The 20,977-nt window shown below is 42.3% G+C and overlaps 1 protein-coding gene across 1 annotated transcript in view; it reads left to right on the top strand.

Moving 5' to 3' along the window:
- Nucleotides 1-20,977, top strand: part of STK32A (serine/threonine kinase 32A) — a 104,832-nt gene that overhangs the window by 23,611 nt on the left and 60,244 nt on the right. The window contains exons 2-3 of the mRNA XM_040976034.1: nt 10,309-10,364; nt 13,318-13,469. Coding sequence (XP_040831968.1) covers nt 10,309-10,364; nt 13,318-13,469 — 208 coding nt within the window. The remainder of the gene's footprint in view (nt 1-10,308; nt 10,365-13,317; nt 13,470-20,977) is intronic.

Below are 20,977 nucleotides of genomic sequence, written 5' to 3'. Positions count from 1 at the left end.
CTAATTTCTACAATGATTCCAGGTCAACACAATGGTTATTGTTCTGCCTTCTCCTACCTCCGAAGAACATCAAAATAGCTCTGTACTTCTCAACACTGTCATAAAGAGCTACACAATAAGGGGTACCATTCTGTCAAACTCCAGGAGAAAATAATATCCTACCCAGAATTCAGTATTCAGCCAGGCTATCATTTGAGTATGAGTAGAATAAAAAAAACTTTTCTTATACACATGGTTTTAAAAAACGATATCCTCTGACATCTTGAAAAGCTGGTGTAGGGCATGTTCACCAGGACAAGAGAGTAAAACAAGAAAGAGTGAGACATTGCCAGGAATCTTTCATTCAACGGGATGAAGGGCAACAGCGGGGAAGTCCCGGGAACACAGCTGTGCAGCCTCTTAGGTAAGTGGTCCAGATTACGTTACATCGGACGATCTAGGAGAGAGATGTTCAGGAAGATGACATTGGACTGACGTGGCTGCACATGATGATGTGAAACTGACAACCAGACAAATAGAGAAAAATCTGGGATCCCATTAGGGGAAAGATCAGGATAAGTGTAGACATGCAAATGAGATCTTTATTAACCCCACACTCCCTCCTGCAAAAAATTGATCAAGAAGGGGAAACGAATGTCAGGTTAAGGCAGGTCTCTGCTGATTGTGGCAATGATTTATGCAGAGTGAAAATGCTGAAGATAGATTTCACCAAAAATTTTGTTAGATGGGATTTTACTGGAAGGATTAGAGCATGCTACATTTAAAAGGAGTGGGAATAAAATCCACAAGTGCCAGGTTGGAAATCCAGTAACTAGTGAGAAAGACCAATAAAATTATACTCTTTAGAAACGATGGTAGAAACTTCCACATTGATGGAACCAAAGAGGTAGATGGGGTTGTTCCCTGCTCTGGAGAGTGTGCAAAGTGGACAAATAAATCACAAGACTGTAATTTCATCCTGAATGTTTTTTATAGTAGCAAACTTTTTAGAAATATTTGAATCTTTCAATTGTGTATGTAGATAGGTATGCAATTTTGCATAAAAAGAAAAACACTAAAAGACTGGAATAGATCAAAATAGGAATCTTTAGATGGTTTCATGTTTTTTCTTCTATCTTTTAATGATTTGCTATGACAAAACATACCAACCTATGCAAAAATAATCCTTATTGCAAACACAATGTTGAAACCCATACATAAGGTGGATTTTCTAATAGCAATGTATATTGTAAGTGGTAATACAAGAATTGCAGTTAAGCATCTCTTGTTAAGCATCCTGGCTTTATTAAATTCTGTGGAGCCATCTGTCATACATCACCCTTCTTTCCCATCTCTGGATGGTCATGCCTCTTTGCATAACATACTAGCTAACACTTGATTTTTTAAATTTATATGTCCACTTCCTCTGCCATCTATTTGTGTGTGTTTGTCTAATTCCTGAAAGGTGAGAAACTGGGTTCCAAAGACAAACACACTGTGACAAAGTAACATTACAGAAGAACATTGGCTCGCCTTTTTTTCATGTTCTCAGAATGCTGAGTGAACTACACTCAGTCTTCCCTCTCCCCTCGGACAGTGTCATTTCTGGAGGATGTAACTGAGCCCAAGTTCCTTGAGCCAGCCCAACAGCCCTCAGGGTCCTGGGCACACAAGTGCTCAGAGAGAGGTTTCTGGATTGACTCGTCAGGAAAAATGGATGTGGCTTCTGGGAATGTGATCTCAGCCTTTTTCCTATCTTGCTGTGACTGTTTTAGAAGAGTTTAAGCAATCTTTCTCTCTCTGTTTTCACTGGAAATTCAGATTTACAGAGAGGAGAGAGAAAGATCTTCCATCTGCTGGTTCACTCCCTAAGTGGCCACAACAGCCACATCTGAGTTGATCCAAATCCAGGAGCCAGGAGCTTCTTCCAGGTCTCCCGTGCGGGTGCAGGGTCCCAAGGCTTTGAGGCCATGCTCCACTGCTTTCCTAGGCCACAAGCAGGGAACAGGATACGAAGTGGGGCTGCCAGGATTAGAACCAGTACCCATATAGGAACCCGGGCATGTAAGGCAAGGACTTTAGCCACTAGACTGGGCCATCTTGTTTTTCTTTTGTTTTAAGATTTATTTCTTTTATTGAAAGAGAGTCAGACATAGAGATGGGGAAGGAGGAAGAGAGGAAAGAGAAGAAGGCCAGGAGCACAGAACTCCACGTGTCTCTCACATGGGTGGCAGGGACCTAAGTGCCTGGGCCATCTTCTACTCTTCCTAAGTGCGTTAGCAGGGAACTGATGGGAAGTGGATAGAATTCTGATACAGGATGCTGACAGGCAGTGACTTAACCTGTTGTGCCAAAATGCAAGCTTAAAATGGGCCTTTCTTTATAAATGATTCTTTATGGAAATATAACATGGCATATGACACACGCACTTAATCAAAACAATGCCATCCACCTGAAAATACTTTTCTGCTGGACAAATCAGGCCAAGTCAATACTTTAGAAAGTATAGGAGTTAGAAAAGAGGTCAGTTGTTTGTCTTCAGTGTGACAACGAACACGACAGACCACAATTGAATGGCAATGCCTTTCTGTTGCCATAGTGAGACAGATTCCCTTCTGTTCAAAGAGCACGCAGCAGCTCTGACAATGCAAATACTCCTGGCTCTCCCTGTTAATTACCCTTCAGTTGCCACAGGGCTTTCATCTGTGTCCTCACTCCAAGGAGTCAGTGGTTGTGAGGTGGGTAATGTGGAGAGTGACAGACCTCACAATTTCTGAGCTCAAAGAATGAGTAAGTCAGTTTTTTAAGCTGTAAATCCAATGCCTACAGAGAAATGCTTGAATTACTCTCATAGATCTTAGGCTATGTTACAACATATTATGTTTCATCTCATTTCCTTGGAAGTTGTCTTTCTGATAATTTCGATGCAGGGATAAAATGAAGAAAACCTACAAGAAATAAGGAAGTATTGAATCTTCTACAACACTTTCCACAGGTTTTAATAATTTTCCATAGGATGCTTTGCTGGATTTCCCTGGATTAGGTCAGCTTTTTCTACTATATGTTCCCATTATACCCTGATTGTCACCTTGCTAGTTGAAATTCATCAATGTTTCTAAAAGAACAAAGGGAAATTTTTAATTATTGGAAGGTTTCCGGAGATGCTGACAGAGTAATCAAAATAGTGCCCATACACATATAGAGGCAGGCACGGTGATGTCATCAGAACTTGCCCTCTAGCTTATGATTCTACTTTATTCCTTGTATTGGCATTATTCTCTTGACCTTTGCTCTGCTTTATATCCAGCCAATTCGGTTCTCATTTTCTGGAAGCTTTGTGACATGTACTTCCAGATCAGAAAATCCAGGATAAAAATGTAGATTGCAATGGCTTGGGCCACAATGTCATAACCAGAATAAGACTTCAGGTTAGAGGTATGGGATGTGGTGCATGACAGATATCAGAGACCTCAAGTTGTTAATGGAATCTGGACGAGTGGGAAAAGGACCATAGAAATGTGAGGCCCTAACTGAGAGGAGTAGAGGCAAGAATAGGGGCTTTATTGGAACCTCATCTTCCTGACTCTGTGCTTTATGCACTGCTTTGTGGTGCATGACTCATGATTTTGTTCAAAGGAACTCAGCAGAGAACAGAATTAAGGGCAGCCAGGGAGTCCCGTTGAAGATAAGAACCCTACCACTCTTGCTTACCCACTCTGTGGCCTTGGGAAAATGACTTCATTGTTTTGGGGCTTGTCTTTATTTGCTTAAATGGCAACGGAAGTAGGAATATTTCATAGCGTTGTTGGAGAACTGAGATGATATATGATGAGTATTACTTGGAAAGCTATTGGATTGTAGCAATGATGAATTCTCCTATTGTTCCATCAGACTGTAAGCCATGAAAGAGGTAACCTTGGCTTTTTCACTCCCAGGACCTAGCGAAATGTCTGGCTGTTACTGAGTGAGCAATCAGTGCTAGAGCCAGTGAACACAGACTGAGTTCAATGAGCAGTGTCTCTGACCAACTACACGCGCACTGTTGACATAGTGAATTGACTCGGCCTTTAGAGAAGCTTAGTCCTAAGTGGTGTCATGTTTAAGCAAGCAAATTGACACAAAAAGGTAGGCGAGACCTTTATGTTTTTATTGACTCATTTTAATTTTATTTGAAATGGAGAAAGAGAGAGAGAGAGAAAGAGAGAGGGAGAGGGACTTTTATTCATTCCCCACATGCCTACAACAGTCAAGGTTGAGTCAGGCCGTAGCCAACAGCCTGGAACTCAGTCTTGGTCTCCCATCAGGGGAGACAGTAACCCAAGGACTTGAGACTCTACTGTCTGCCCCCTGGGGCTCACAATAGCAGGAAGCTGGATTGAAAGTAGAACAGCCAGGACTCCCATCAGGCACTGCACTAGAGGATGTGGATGTCCAAGCAGCAGCTCTGCCAAACAGCCCCTTCCCAGGCAGGACCTGTCACGTGTCTTTCCCCCTCCATCCTGGGGAACGCATTTTATTTTGGTACACTTGAATTTATTCAGGCTAGTCTATCTTAACTTGCTAACAATGGGGACAACATAGCTTCGGAATTTCACATTGTGCGATATTAGCAAAACATGAATGAGATGCATGACCAGTATGAGCCAGGTACAGAGGGCTTCCATTAAAATGATATTCCCACAAAAGATTCACTTACTAACAAGGTCATGGCTTTTCATTTAAGGAGGAGAAAAAAGGCTATTTGCAAACTTTAAAATATCATTTAATCATGATTTATTTTATATTTTTCCTTTGGGGGGTGTGGACAGAGATAAAGAGACAGTTTCTATGGACTGGCTCGCTCCCCAAATGACTACAATAGCTGAGGCTATGCCACACACACACACACACACACACACACACACTGGATTTAGGAATCCAGCCAGAGTCTCCTGCATGAGCGGTGGGGACCCAGCCTTCTGAACCATCCACACAGACTCTAAGGGCTGTGCGTGAGCAGACAACAGGAGTGGGGAGCACAGCTGGGCTTGGATCCAGGTGTCCCAGTAGAGAAGAGAGAGATGACTGTGTTGGACTTTTTCAAAGATCTTAAAGGAGCTTTGCTTGGAGTTTTCATTTAACCAGGTTTCTTTCTGCCTTAGAAAATTGACTGTAATATGAATGAGCTAGTACACAAGATGTGGCCATGGCCAATTGTTTGATTACTGTGGACCTAAGCACCCTTATCTAGATATACTATAAGGTTGTTGCGATGATAAAAAGTGGTATAAAAAATGAAATGCTTATCAACCCTGATTTAACCAGACCCTGAAACATGAATTTGCATCTTCATTGACTCCTGGGAGAATGCAGAAAAACTTCAGTGATATTGTCAGATATTGATTGTAAAAATATTCCAGGTGACAGTAAAACATTAGGATCCCTTCAGCTTTGTCTGTTAACCGGTTACATCTCTAGGCAACCACAAAGCACCATGCTGAGAAGACAGCTGCTAAAACTAGGATGAAAAGACCCCCGGAGCACTGAAGGCACAGGGAAGACATTGAGGGGTGCACCTCTTGGTCAGCAGTTTGCTCAGTAGGCCACCCACCTTGGCTCAGATTGTCAATGCACGTTAGAACCAGGCTCTGCCTTTACACACACTGCATCCTACTGTTGAAGGCCCCAAGCACGTGCAGCCTAACAGTGTCTCCAGGGGGCCTTCCCATTTTCTTGGCTCCCTGGCTTCTCCACAAGTCAGAAGTTTCAGAATAGCATCCAAGCACAGCATACAAGAAGTAAACACAACAAAGGCTACTTTGCTTTAGAGATAAGAGGAAATATGGGAACAGCACTCTAACACCCTGAAATCTGCAAATAGATTGAAATGACACTTGTGGTCGCCATGTAGCTGCACGTGGCCTGACAGTACCTAGGTACTAGGATAGCTTGTGGAGCTCTTGATGGGAGCTATTCTGCAGTATAAGTATTGCACGCTAACCAATTGCGCCACTGGAGCTCCAATGGGAACTCCTAGCTGTGACATTCCCCTAAGAAGAAGCAGTGGCAGTTCTAATAAACCTGTTGGTGCCACACAGTCAACTCATCTTCTTACAAACCCTGATGTGACACAATATTAGTTCTTTCTCACTTTTGCTTAGCTTTTGTATTTTTTAAGTTAATTAATTTGGAAAGCAGAGTAATAGTGAGGGAGAAGGGGAAGGAGCGAGAAAGGTCTTCCATTACTGGTTTACTCCCCAAACACTCAAAGCAGTGGAGCTGGGCCAGGAGTTAATAACTCCAGCTGCACCTCCATGTTGGGGGACAGGGACCCACGCAGTTAAACTATCAGCTGCTGCCACCAAGCCTCTGTATTAACAGGAAGCTGGAATTGGGAGAAATGGAGCCTGGACCCAAACTCAGACACCCCTATGGGATACAGACATCTGAAGTAGCGGCTTAGTCACTGCAACAACACCTGTCCCTTTCAACCCCATTGTGTAGATACAGAAATAGGAATAAGATCTCAGAGCTAATAGGTGTTGGAGCTGGATCTGGACTGCAATAGCCATATCAGGGCCTGCGTTTTTAATCTCAGAGGCTGACAAGCATTTCTTTGAAGGTCCAGCTAGCATATTGTGGATTTTTATAATCCTGTGATGCATAGTCAATTTTTTAAAATTTATTTTTAACCTTCATTTGAAAGACAGAGAGAGAAGGACAGACATACAGACAGAGGTCTTCCATTTGCTGATTCACTCTCCAAAACCAGCCACAGTGGCCAGAGCTGAGTTGATCTGAAGCTGTGAGCTAAAAGCTTCTTCTAGGTCTCCCATGTGGGTGCTGGAGTCCCATAACTTGAGCTATTCTCTACTGCTTCCCCAAGCCATAAGCAGGGAGCTGGAATGGAAGTAGAAGAGCTGGGAATTTGAACTGGCACATGTATGGGTGCTGGGTCTGCTGCAGGAATAGATTTAGCCTGCTATCCCAAGGTGCTGGTTCTTGCTGCATGCTCACTTTTAGAACAATCACTTAAGAATGTGAAAAGTTTTAGCTGGTGGTCTATTGAAAAGCAGGCCGTGGGCCCAAGTTAGTATTTACTTTGATCAAAGCTTAAGAACATAGTGGGTATTCCATGTGCCAATCTAACATGCCAACATACAGTGGATTATTGTTGACAAATCAAGCCACAATTCCTGAGCAGGTATCGGCCACACACCTAGACACTTGCAACCAATACCAAAATGCCTGGTTTTGCATCCCAGTGCCTCTGCTTCTCTTCCAGCTTCCCACTGATCTCATCCTGGGAGACAACAGGCTCAAGTACTTGGGTCCCTGATACCCACATGAACCCAAGATTGAGTTTCCATCTCCTGGATTTTGCTTGACTCTATGGCATCTTTGGGGAGTGAACCATCCAGTGGAAGAATGAAAGATCTCAACTTCTCAAATAAGAAAAAGTAAAAAGAAATAACACTGACAAAAACAATCCTCAATTATGACTTCATCTTTCTGTTCTTCTCTCTCCAACTGACTAGTTGCATCTCTGGATCAGACTTCCCCTGACTGTTGGACATTTAAAAAGGAACTGTCAGGACTGAATAAGAGCTTCTGTCTTCCAGTTACCTTTAATCTGTCACTTATTTCATTCCTAGATTTTACTTTCACACCTGGCAGTGAATTGTGATATTGGACTAGAATGTGTTCTTTCCCTGATGGACTAGATTTAAAGGTATAAAGAAAATGCATTATCTCTGAGGGTGTGGACCTGTCACTGTTCTGTGAACTGACACTTGCAAGGTCACATTAACTTAGGCAGCTCAGCTAGTATAAACTTACCAGGAATCCAACCTGTAATTTTTTTTGCCTGTTTCATTAGACTTAGAACAATTTATGAAAGGACATGGCCCATGCAAAGATTAGCAATGATGCTTTCTAGGTACCCACTGTTTGCTTAGAGATTCAGAATGTCATTAGCAATCTAGGCTGGGCTGCTGGTGGGGAAATCACAGTGTGTTATTGAATTTGCTCAAGATAAGACCTTGGACTTGCAAATATATCCTCCTGTTATTTTTTTTAACATTCCTGTTGCACATGATATATTATCCAAACTCAAATAACGAATGTTGGGATTGATTGCTTTCCATATTTCAGCAGGTAACACAAGCAACATCTTATAAAAAAAAGTTTGTCTAATTATTTTGACCACACCTAGATTAAAAACAGACCAGATTTTACATGCTGATCCAGTAAATATTTATAAACATATAGAACATATATAAAAGTTTGGGGACAATATTTCTTTCACTATTGTAGAGGCATTTCTGGAATTTTTCTTTTCTGTCACGTTTCATTTAAATTGTTGCTGTTTCTTGTGACTGCTGAATTTGTTGCATTTTATAATTCACTAATGGATCCTGAGTCACTGTTTGAAAAACAGTGCCACCCTCAATCTGAATGCTATACAATTATAGCGGTCCTTGTGTAACCTTAGAGCTCATTCTGATTTATTCACTGTTAACCACTGTGCTAGGTTCTGTGGCAGAGTAGCACCAGCAGGGACCCACGCCAGAACATGTTTGCTTTGTTTGGTTTTGTTTTGGTTTTTACCACGAAAGATCAGTTTTATTTTTTAGAGAAGGGGAGAGTTTTAGGATTCTTAAGTTTTCAGATTAGTTTTGGTGAGTAGAACTGATTTAAAAACAGCCTTAAGCAATTGAGTGGGTTTTGTGCTGAAATAAAATAATTTGGGAATTCTGGAGAGGAATATTCATTATTTATTCATGTGATAAAAAACATTTGACCCTCAGGAAATTTGGAAAGACTGTGTCAGAGTTCCCTAACTGTCTTTTTCCTTTAGGGTGAGCTAATCTAATTGCAGTTGACAAAAGAGGTGGGATGGGTCTGTTATAGAGATGAATGGTAACTCCTAGCCATTTACAATTTTATTTATTCAAATTTCCAAAAATCATTATTTGGAATTTTAATCATTCAAATGCTTATTTTAAACACTAGGAAACAAATACAGTCAAATAGCTTACTTATCAAAGGCTATCGTAATTGTCACCTCTCTGAGGAAACCTGAACTTCATCCTTCTCAGCCCCGAGTATTTTATGGGCATACCTCCATGAGACCATGCTATGCATAAACTCAACACCACCTGCTTCTTACTTCTAGGACCAAAACCGTTCAATGGAAAACATGGAAGATCCCTTTCTCAGTGGATTTCCATCTCATATGCATGGGTGGATTAAGCTTCAACATATAAACTAAAGAGTGGTTATAGTTAGAAAATAAGCAAGGAAGAAGATATTTAAGTGCCAATCCTCAGCCCTGCTGTGTGTGCCTAGGGCCAGATCTTGCAATAATCATTTGCATTAAGACATGTTTCTCCTGATCTTGCTGCCCATGCCCAGCCTCCTGTTATGTGTTCTTAGAACCTCATGCCTCTCCCCTTCTCATGAGCAGAAGCATTATCTTCCACTTATGTTCTTGACTATCTGATCCATGAGGCCATCTCTCTGTCTTTCATTTTATTATTTTTATGGAAAAGCAGATCTGCAGAAAGAAAGAATGAATGAAAGAAAAGGAAGGAAGGAAAGATGGAAGGGAGGGAGGAAGGAAAGAATGGAGGAATGGAGGAATGGAGGGAGGGAGGGAGGGAGGGAGGGAGGGAGGGAGGGAGGGAGGAAGGAAGGAAGGAAGGAAGGAAGGAAGGGAGGGAGGGAGGGAGGGAGGGAGGGAGGGAGGGAGGGAGGGAGGAAGGAAGGAAGGAAGGAAGGAAGGAAGGAAGGAAGGAATAGTCTATCTGCTACTACATTCTGCAAATAGCCGCAGTGCCAGAGCTGAGCCAATCTGAAGCTAGGAGCCAGGAGCTCTTACAAGTCTTTCATGTGGGTACAGGGTCCCAAAGACTTGAGCCATCCTCCTTGGCTTTCCCAGGTGATAAGCAGGAAGCTAGATTGGAGGTGAAGCAGCTGGGACATGAACTGATATCCAAATAGGATCCTGGTACTTGAAAGTAGAGGATTGATCTGTGGAGCCACCGCGCCAGCCCCAAGAGTCCATCTCTATAAAGAGCCTTCACTAGGCTGCCGACTTTATAAAGCTCAACACTCTTTGATTTTTTTTTAACTATGCTCACTTTCTCCCCAGTACTAAGTACTAATGATTAATTCATAATCAGTGTTCAACAAAGCTTTTCTGGATAAGTAAATTAACATTTGAAGATATTTTGGCATGGTGTTTTTAAACAAGATACTTCTGTTTAGTCCAGTCTTTATTATCTATTAGCTACTGAAGAATAATTCATGATCACTCATGATACTTCTGTTTTTGTTGTTTCACAGTCAACTTTGACCACTTTGAAATTTTGCGAGCCATTGGAAAAGGCAGTTTTGGAAAGGTAAGAACCAAATGATTAAAAACCAGCAGGGTTAGGGAGCTCAGTATTAGAGGGTCTTACAGTGCTGAAATTGACTTCCCAGATCACCAAGAGAGATAGTTCAGAAAAGGCATTTGTATCATGAAGTTTTATGAAATTGTTACTGCAATTTGACAAAAGTTTATGACATCCAGTTACATGGGGAAACAATTACTATTCTCAGAATTAGCTCAATAAAGTCAAAAAGTAAAATCTGTTACATTAACAAAACTTAAGACTTTTCTCAATTCTCTAGAGGAGATTAATATTTCAGAACTAAAACCAAGTAGGCTGATCTACATCAACCCCCCAAAAAATGGAACCTGGTTTTGATGCAAAAATCCAGGGCAGTCAACAGGGACACTCGTCACTACAGAGGCTGACTTCCAAGGAAACCCCACCCACTCTGCCAAAAAGACCTGACCATTGCCAAGAAGACTGTCCCCAGAATTGAAGGACCTCTGGATCAGAATCACAAAGTCCATTGACCCATCACTGAAGCTCTTCACTCAGCCTGGCACAGCTATGGAGGGGACAGGTGCCGTCATGACAGGTCAAGCTGTAAATGCCTACAGCCGCCTATAACTAACTAGGTAGATATGAGCCTCTGCGTGCAACTATGGGAAAATCTGTATGGCTTAAGTGATCAGAAGTCTTGCGCTTATTCATAACATTTCCAAAGTGGGTTCAAGTCCTCTCCCTGTGGGCAGCCCATGGAAATCTCCATTGCCATGTATTAAGGGGACTATGAAGTCCACAGTAAAATCCTTGGAGATTTCAGATTCTACAGGCAGGAAACCTTCCTCCCAGCAGTGTTCCACACAGGGGCCACACAGAATCTCTGTTTCTTCAAAGCTTAATCTAAAGCAGCTCCAATTCAGCTGTGGTGGGCCGATTGGGTCAGTTTAGCTACCATAGTTGCTGAATAGTCAGGGTTTTTCTTGCAGATTCATTTCTCCAGGTTAAAACTCAGAAAGATAACTGGGGTGGGTCCATGAAGAGGTGGCTATTACAAATCACAATAACCTGCCGTGTCTCTGCACATCACTGCTGTCTCAGAAGATGCTAAAAAGATGACTGCTCACAAAAGCACGAGGCTGCCTGCTTCCATGTCTGATCTTGGTCAGTTGCACGATCTTGTCCCTGATCACTCAAAAACTCCTTCCTTAGCCCAGTTCACTACTAACACACTGATCCTAGCCAAGGTCCCTTTTCTAGGGCTCCTGTCCAGGATGACATACCCTGGGAGATATCTCTTCTGAGCTATGTGAAATAATGATCAAGATTACTGGCCCTTTAAATTAGCCAGCTCAGCAGCAACACCACCCTCTCTGTGCCAGACACTGTGCTTAACTCAGTTCTATGTAGGCTGTCTTACAAATCACCGGAAGCAACCAGGATTAACCCCTGCAGTCCCTCACAACCTTTCCTAGGTACCACAATGGCAGGAACTCTTCAACATTTGCAAGAATGAACCCAAGGAAGAATACTGCTTTTATGTGATTTTTTCTAGACCTGTTCATGGTGCTGCTTGAAGGCTGACGTTGTGCCCAGAAGTCAGTGCTGAATGTCTGACCCTTAAAACAGCTGGTTCCTGAAGCCCCCTGGATACCTTGGCTTGTGTCCCTCTACGCCCCTCCTAGCCATTTTTTGTCCTTGTTTACCTTGGGCCAGGCACCCTTTAGCTATTGAAATGACTCTTTCATTTACCACTTCAGAACTTAAAAGGTACTCAATTCCAGCCACTGCTCCAGTGTTTTCTTCTATGGACATGTTGAAATGCTGGGTTTGTTGGAACTCTGGGCATGAACCCCTAGGCCTGAGGAAAGTTGGGGTAATTAACCTAAAGGCTAGTGGAATGTGCATTGCTGCAGACAGCCCTGCACCTGGGCACATGCCAAACTGCTTAGGCAATGCACTGCGAACTCCACCAAGGATCCTTTCTACATATCCCCCAACCACGTTCCTGGGGTCCCTGTGGCACTCTGCGTCTCCCCCAAGGGACTCTGCCTGGTGCTCAGTCTGAGCGAAGCCCAGTTGCCAACCCCCTGTCTTCTCTCCAAGCAGACTGCTGGACCAACACCACCCTGTTTATTTGTCCCCTATTCTGTCTGTTCTAAAATAAAGTCTTATCCACTTAGAAAAGAGTTTTCAGAATTTTTTCCAAATTGTACTAGTTGTTCCTCCGGTAGTAGTTGTCAAATAAGACTTCATCCTTTTCATGTGGGAAATAAACCACCCAATTTTTTATGCTCTTTTACATAGTGCAACCGTGTTTTTATCTTCAAACCCTATCATGAAAAACACATATATTTACTCTAAGGTTTTGGAAAAAAACATCTAGATTCAAACCTTCATATTAGTTTCTCCCTGGAGATATACTCTAAGGGAAAATACTATTTCCTATTTCCATTAAATTTCATTTTTAAATTATCTGCAATGTATTTTATCAGGAATCATAGGGCCCTTCAAAGGATAACATGTTTTGAAGCCACAAACGAATGATAGGTAATGCTTTCCCAAGGATTCAAGTCGTTTTCAATTCTACAATGTGTAGTTATAAACAGCAATTCTTCGCACAATGTTGTTCAACTTGGCAGTTTAGTCATGTCCATTCTAGTCACTAAAGCAGGATTGTTTGTTAGATGTTGTTTGTTATTGGAAGAGTCCTGACAAAGAGGCAGCTAGTCTCTTCAAAATACTGTCTAAAGAAAACCCCCCAAAACAAAAACAGGCAAACAGCAGTGGATCAAGAATTGATGTAGTGCATGGGGAAATTAATCAACTGTGTGCTCTGAAATCAGAGCAAAAGGAAAACCTCCAGCTGCAGGGAATTTGCAATGGTTAAGGCCTCCCAGCCAGGAGCGCTCTATCTCCTGGCACTGTGATTGTTTCTCATCTCTTTAATCACTTCTCCCTTGCACTGCACGGTTAGGTCTGCATCGTCCAGAAAAATGACACCAAGAAGATGTATGCCATGAAGTACATGAACAAACAGAAGTGTGTGGAACGCAACGAAGTGAGAAATGTCTTCAAGGAGCTGCAGATCATGCAAGGCCTGGAGCACCCCTTCCTGGTTAACCTGTGGTAAGCATTTTCCTGGGCCTCCAAAGCGAGGCCCTCCTACCTTCGTCCTCATTGTCCCCGCCATGCTTGTCAATGGGGCCTCAGGAGGACCATCCTCAAGGGCTTCTGGCTGCCCCAGGTTTGTGCACTTTGTGATGCAATAAATTATTGCATCCTTGGCTGGGTTGATCATCACAGTTTTCCTTCTCCCTGAGGTCAGTATATTTGAAGAAAGCAATGTCACGAACAGGCAATGAGTTCTGGCAGTAGGTGATTAATTACATAGTTTTTGCCTACAAACTGAGGGGCAGAGGTTATTTTGGGTGCCAACTATACCTTTACTGATCGGTGTGAGTTTGGTTTCCAGAACTGTACAAAGCACTTTCTCCTTAAAATAACTGGCAATAAGTTGGGTTCCTTGTGGCACACTTTTTAAGCAGCCACTTAGATCCCTGTGCAATGAGAAAGGGAAGGTGCTGCTTTTCATCAAAGTGGATTATTTTTTTAAACAGTGCTGGAGTTAACTTAGGCTAGTGACTAGACATTAAATGACTGTGACCTGCTGTCAAGGCCATTACCATAATTCAAGGATCAGAAATCGGCAAAGAAGATTACAGTATCTATTACCTCTTGTTCTTCTCGTGCTTTAAGGTTTTCATGTCTCTTCCTCTACATCTTAATGCATCCATTATGTTAAGAGCCAGCTCTTAAAGTTAACTCAGGATGACTGTTTTTTAAATATGCATACCAAGCAGTTCTTACCAGCAAAGACACGCAATGTCTTTGTCTAAAGGATGCTAATGGAAAATTGAGATTTCACTATGTGTTTAGTGACATCCTTTGAAAGAATCAGTGCAAAAAATTAACCCTCACCATCTTTCATTAATACAATTCACTTCCTATCCAATTTGTGCCAAGGTTCTGCACCACAGTTGAAAGGAAGATGGCTCTATGTGACTTGGAAATAGATCTATTATAGCATCTGCACTATTTAGACATGGTCGTGTAATTTTAGCTCAGCCTCCGTGTATTTAATCAGTATGTGAGAGTGGCTTATTCAAAATGCTGCCACATGAAAAGTTACAATGGATGTGGTTCTCTTTTCCTTAGCAATCATCAGATTGCCTTTATTCCTCTGTCATTGTACCCTAAGGATAACAAGGTACTGCCACTTCACAGCCTTGCTTTGATCAAAGTCACATTTTCCTTCTTTAAAAGTTCAGTCTGGGAATCTTTTCTTCTTACAGCAAGAAGACGTTTCCTACAGACACACAGAGCACATTGCTTTTTAATATACACCTATTATTGTTGCAGGCAAAGTTGATATCATCCTACTCTTAGGTTTTTTTGCTAATTGATTCATTTAAAAGGTGGAGTTTCAGGGGCCAATACCATGGCACAAAAGGCTAATCTTCTACTTCTGGCTCCAGCATCCCATATGGGTGCCTGTTCGTGTCGCAGCTGCTCCACTTCCCATCCAGCTCCCTGCTTATGGCCTGGGAAAGCAGCAGAGGATGACCCAAGATCTTGGGACCCTGCACCCATATGGAGGACCTGGAAGAAACTCCCATCTCCCAGCTCTTCAGACCTGCTCATTGTTAACCAGTGTGGCCATTTTGGAAGTAAACCAGCAGATGGAAGATCTCTGTCTCTTACTTCTGTCAGTCCCACTTTCAAATAATTTTTTAATCAGAAATATACATATACAGTTATATATTATATATTATTTATGTATTATATGCTTATATATAATATATCCATGCATATATAGAGAGAATATATTCCAACCACTATTCACTCTCGAGATGGCCACAATGGCCCCGCTGGGTCAAGCCAAAGCCGAGAGCTTTATCCTGGTCACTCTGTGGGTAGAAGGGACCCAAGTATTGGGCAGTTCTTCTCCTGATTTTATGCTGGCCCCTTAGTCTCATGTTTTTAAATCATGGATTTATGAGATGTTAGACTGAACCCAGGTTTGGAATCCAGGTTTGGAAATTTTCCTGTTTGATAACTGGATGTCATTCCAGACAGCTGTTCTCCAAGCATACTAACTTGGGGAGAACATGATACTGTAGTTTTTCCTTCTAGCTTCTCACACTGACATTCACATGATGCGTTGGGCATGATTAAGATTGACAGAGGACAGCGGATGGGGTGACTCCCACCCCAATGAGTCTGTCTCCACCTACATAATTGGAAACTAGAAGGGAAACGTTCTTAAATGTGCAGTAGAAAATCTTTTCATCTTTAAGATCCTTAGCTAGAAGATTTGTAAATCCTTATTATTCTTGTTAATAAATATATTTTGCCTTAATAAGTATAGCATGATCAAATGTAAATGAATCCTTCTACAGCTACTATGTGCTTCTAAAAGTGTGATTATAATTTATTATTGTCTTAAAATCTACTTTGGTATTAGGATGCCTACCCATACACGATTTTATTTCTGGTTGCATGGAATATCTCCTTCCATTCCTTCACTATTCTAATATCTCCCTATTGTCCAAACCAGCACATCTTTTTTCCTATTCAGACATCTTGGATCTCCTTTACTGAAAAAACAAAAAACGAAATTTAAAAACCTAGGCTTTAAACTAATGTGTGTGCAGGTAAATACATATGATATCTCAAAACTTTATTGCAGTCAACTTAAGAAACAAGAATTATACAGATATAATGAATTTTCCGTTTTCCTACCATGAAACCATCCTTCCTGACATGCAGATGTATGCTATCTAGCAAAATGTCTATGTTTGCCTTTCTGGCTTTGATCCTGCGTTAGCCCCATTCCTTCTTTCATTCATATATATGTTCATTGAGCAGCATAAATAACTTATAGTTAAATTCAGGCTGCCAGATAAATACAGGTGTATAGTTACAGTAGAATTTCAGATAAATATCTATTCATTTGGGGCATATCTCCAAAGTATTGGAGGGGGCATATTTTTACTAAAAAATGATTAATTATTCATCCTAATTTCAAATGTAACCGACTGGGGCAAGTATTTGGTACAGGGGCTAAGATGTCATTTGGGACCCCCATGTCTTATATCATAATTCCCAATTAGAGCCCAGGCTCTGTGTCTTCGAGGTTTGGGATGTTGTTTTCTTTCTTTCTTTTTTCACTTGAAAGGAAAGTAGAACTATAGAGAGAGGAGGAAGGACAGAAAGTTCTTCTTTCTACTGGTTCACTTTCCAAATAGGCACGATGGCCAGAGCTAGGCCAAGGCAAAGTCATGAGGCAGGAGCCAGGAGCGTTTTCCTGATCTCCCACATGGGTACAGGAGCTAAGGACTGGAGCCATTCTCCATTGCTTTCCTGGCCACAAACTGCTCCAGAGGAACCTGGAAACACAACAGTGCTCATATGGGATGCTGGTGCTTACAGGCAAGTGTTAGCCTATTGCGCCACCATGCTGGCCCCTGGCTTCTGCTTCTTATTCCAGCTTCCTGCTCATTTGTGTCCCAGAAAGCAGCGGATGATGGCTCACATGTTTGAGTCCCTGCCACTCACATGAGAAACATGGTATGAAATGTAGGTGTCGGATGGTGACCTGGCTCAGCCCTGGGTGCTGCAAGCATCTGGATGCACCAGAAATTCTCTCTCTCCACAACTGTCAATGTCATTCTCTTTGCTTTTCAAATGAAATGACAATCTGATGTGCCAGATGTTACCCATAACTGGGAGAGACGGGCATACTGGCATAACTGGGAGTGTGTTTCCAGTAAGGGAGTCAGCCTGTCTGGGACCTGAGCTGTGAAGGGGGAAACACAGACAGATTAGAAAGTCAACCTTGTCCGGCTCCCAGAACCTGACCCTACTCTGGAACAGGCTTCCGCTGCAGGCCACCTTATCAAGTAAAGGCTGCCAGACAGGTCTGGCATCCAGGATGTGTAAATCAAATCTTCCTGCCCGTCTGTCCAGAGGGCTCTTAACAATGCCCTAGCAACCCAAGGCTTGAGAGCAAACAGTCCCCAGCCGTGCTCAGCACAGCCAGCTCCTCGGAAGGCTGTTGTGAATTGATATGAAGCCTCCTGCTTCATGGTTCCCCTCAGCACCACCACCTCCCCCACTTCAACTTTGTCCCTGTGAATAGACAAGGGCCATGCATGGCTTCAAGAAATTGGGTCACCAGAGCACCCGTTTTGGTTTTTTTTTAGATCTATTTTATTTTTTATTGGAAAGTAAGATATATAGAAAGGAGAAGAGAGACAGAGAGGAAGCTCTTCCATCCACTGATGCACTCCCCAAGAGACTGCAACAACCAGAGCTGAGCCCATCTGAAACTAGGAGTTGGGGGCCTCTTTTGGGTCTCCCACGCGGCATCCTAAGGCTTTGGGGCCATCCTTGACTGCTTTCCCAGGCCACAAACAGGGAGCAGGATAGGAAGTGGCACCATCAGGACATGAACCAGCACCCATATGGGATCTCAGTACATGTAGAGTGAAGACTTTAGCTTCTAGGCTACCATGCCAGGCCCAGCACCTGTCTTTTAAGTGGAAGGGAGTATGACCAGGAGCCCTTTTGGACATCTAAATCCAACCCAGTAGATGCATTGGCTGGAAAGAACCGTCCTAATCTGTGACTGGGATCCTGGGCTGTGAGACCAAGAGAACCTGCAGAGCCACGTCAGCCCTTACCACTTTCTTGGTAGTGATGCCCCATTGCTGAGGGCTTTGCACCTGTTACCTCACTTGCTCATTATAGCAACCTCCAGGCGATAGCAACCTCCATTCTATATCAAAGGAAACTGAGGCCCAGTGGCAGAGCAGGATCCAGCCTAGGAATGCTAACACCAAAGCCCACGCTCTTCCTCATCTCCTGCAGACATTGTGCGTGGCTCCCTTATCAAACAGGTAAGGGCTTCTGGTTCTGCTTTTAGAATGGAGGGTTGTGTTTGTTGGGGCTGTTGGGGTGTTTTTGTTGGCGGTGTGGATGAAATTCACGTTTCAGTTTTCCCTAAGTTCGTGGAGGGGCTGTGGTGAAGGGCAAATGGGCGAAGGGAGTCGTGTGCTGCTCCTTGCTGTCACCACACATCAGCTCCCTGCGATGGAGGTGGTGTAAACCTGCCAACCGTTACAGTGGAGTTTCCCTATAATGTGTGAAGCCACAAGCTAAAAGCAAGGCGTGGGTGGAATACAGGTGTCTTGAAAAGTCGGTCTATGAAGCAAGCAAAACAGAAGTCGTGAAATGAATCCAATTAGAAGAACATTATCTAACTAGCCACTTGAGATTGTGCCTAGGAATTTAGATAATTCCAATCCGTACGATTTTGTCCGATTCTCCACAGATTACCCTTACTAAATGTTAGTTTGTTTTGTTGCTGTCTTAAAGCGCGTATGTGGGTTTACCTGGAACTGAAGTTTAATTGGTGAGGTATCCACACTATGGTCAGGTTTAAAAAAAATTATTTTTTAACAGAATCAATGTAGTTTGTAGATACAGCTCTATAATATGATAAGATGGCATTCTCTGTTTCTCCCTCTTTCATCCGTCCCTCCCATACTATAGTCAAGTTTGATGAATTGGTAAGATGTCGGAAGTGGGTTAAAGTAGATTATTGAGGGAATATAAGAAACTATATTACATGAAGTCACTCTTTAATACAACTGGCATTTTAGATAATTTGTTAGTTGCACATGCTTTGCTAAAATGTTACATGCCAACGCTCATATCCTTCAATTGTGGTCCCTTTAAGGGACTTCATATTTTTCTCTGATAAAAGTGATTAAGTGGGTAAATGATTGGTTCCATTCTTGCCAAAAATCACAGAACCAGGAAGTCATGGTAATTCCCAATTTCCAAAATTTCTGAGACTCTCAGGATTAAATTACATTTTATTTTAATTACTTTATATATCTATCAGCACTTATATAATGGATATGTATCATTATTATAACGCCAAACATTTAAAAATTAAGTACAACTACAAAATCTATTTGAAAATTTCAAGCAACCATTCAATATGTTCAGTTTTAATACTTGAATGAAACACAATCCACGCTTCTGCTCCAGCAGGCCCTGGCCTGGGTTCCTGCTTTCCTGCTAAAGAGTTTCAACTGTTGAATATCACAAATAGAATTGGACACCGGGGCCGGAGAGACAAGAGCAGAAGCCAAAATGACTGAAATGTTTCTGAAGATAGCACCAGCCTGCTTGGGCTGCAGGTACTAGACAGGGAGGGATTTCAGGTGAATTAAACCCAGATGACTAGGATGAGCATGTTAAGGCCATGCAGAATGTCTGTCGCTGGCAGCAAACGTCAGGATGTCCTCCCACTGCCGGAGAATCCTGAGCAGGGCCTAGAATGGTCAGTAAGAATATAAATTGCCTTTTTTGGCTAGAAAGTCTGACATGTGGACCACACACTATGCCAGATCAGGTTGTTGTCTCTTGACCCCAGAGAAAGGTCAGTCACAGAGCCGGGCCCAGCGGGTCCTGTACCTCCCTCTGCCCTGCCTGGGCTCACTCAGCCACACTCTGAATCACAAATGGTTCTAACTCCATCAGGCATCCCAGTTCACCAACTTAGTCTGGTCTGCCTGCCATGGTCTATGATTGTCAGGGAACACAAAAGGTTTCTAACATTGTATGTGTGTGTGTGTTTTTCTGGACCTCAGATTAATTAGATAAGTCTAATTTAATGCTTCTTCATTGTCATTTGCATACATGCCTTGGCTTTTCTTTATACCCATGGAACAAGATGTTGTAATTCCCCTGTGCTTGTTTACCAGCTGTGCTATTCTCTGAGGTGGTTGTCTCAAATGATTCTGAAGAAAATAATAATAGCCACATTCCCCCCAGCGAATCCTCATCGATAACATCCTCAGAGGCAGTACACAAGATCACAGCTCACAAAATATTATTCAAAGGTCTGTCCAGAGAAAGGTCAGAGCTTCAGAAAGATCAGTTGCTCTATCAAGACATGAGGAAATGATCTGAAACAGCTTATAGAATGTTTTTTAAAAATCATCTACGGTTTTTCTCATTGGGTAACTTGTACATTTTTGAACAGCTTATTTCAGGTCATAATTTATAATTGAGTCACACAAGTATATGAATTACTTTCTATGAGATTTCCATGACTCCACACTAAATTTATGCCGATCACAGTACCCAGCACTGCCACATGTGTAACTACATATTTATGTATATGAATACAGATGTCTTGAAAATTTACTTCTGTTTCATGTATTTATCTATTTAAAGATTTATTTTATTTTTATTGGAAAGACAGATCTATCTAGAGAAGGAGACACAAAGATCTTCCATCCGCTGGTTCATTCCTCAAGGGGCTCCAGTGGCCAGAGCTAAGCCATCTACAGTCAGGAGCCTGTAATTTCTTTTGGGTCTCCCACATTTGTACAGGTTCCCAAGCCTGGACCCATCTGCTGCTTTCCTAGGCACACAAGCAGGGAGTTGAATGGGAAGTGGAGCAGCCAGGACACGAACCAGTGCCCACATGGGATTCCAGCAGTTAGTTGAAAGGCAAGGATTTAGCCACTAAGCCATCATGCTGGGCCCATGTT

The sequence above is a fragment of the Ochotona curzoniae genome, unplaced genomic scaffold, assembly GCF_017591425.1.
Source record: "Ochotona curzoniae isolate NIBS_2020 unplaced genomic scaffold, NIBS_Ocur_1.0 contig_1, whole genome shotgun sequence".
Classification (NCBI taxonomy): domain Eukaryota; kingdom Metazoa; phylum Chordata; class Mammalia; order Lagomorpha; family Ochotonidae; genus Ochotona; species Ochotona curzoniae.
This window is presented reverse-complemented; position numbering and strand designations above follow the sequence as displayed.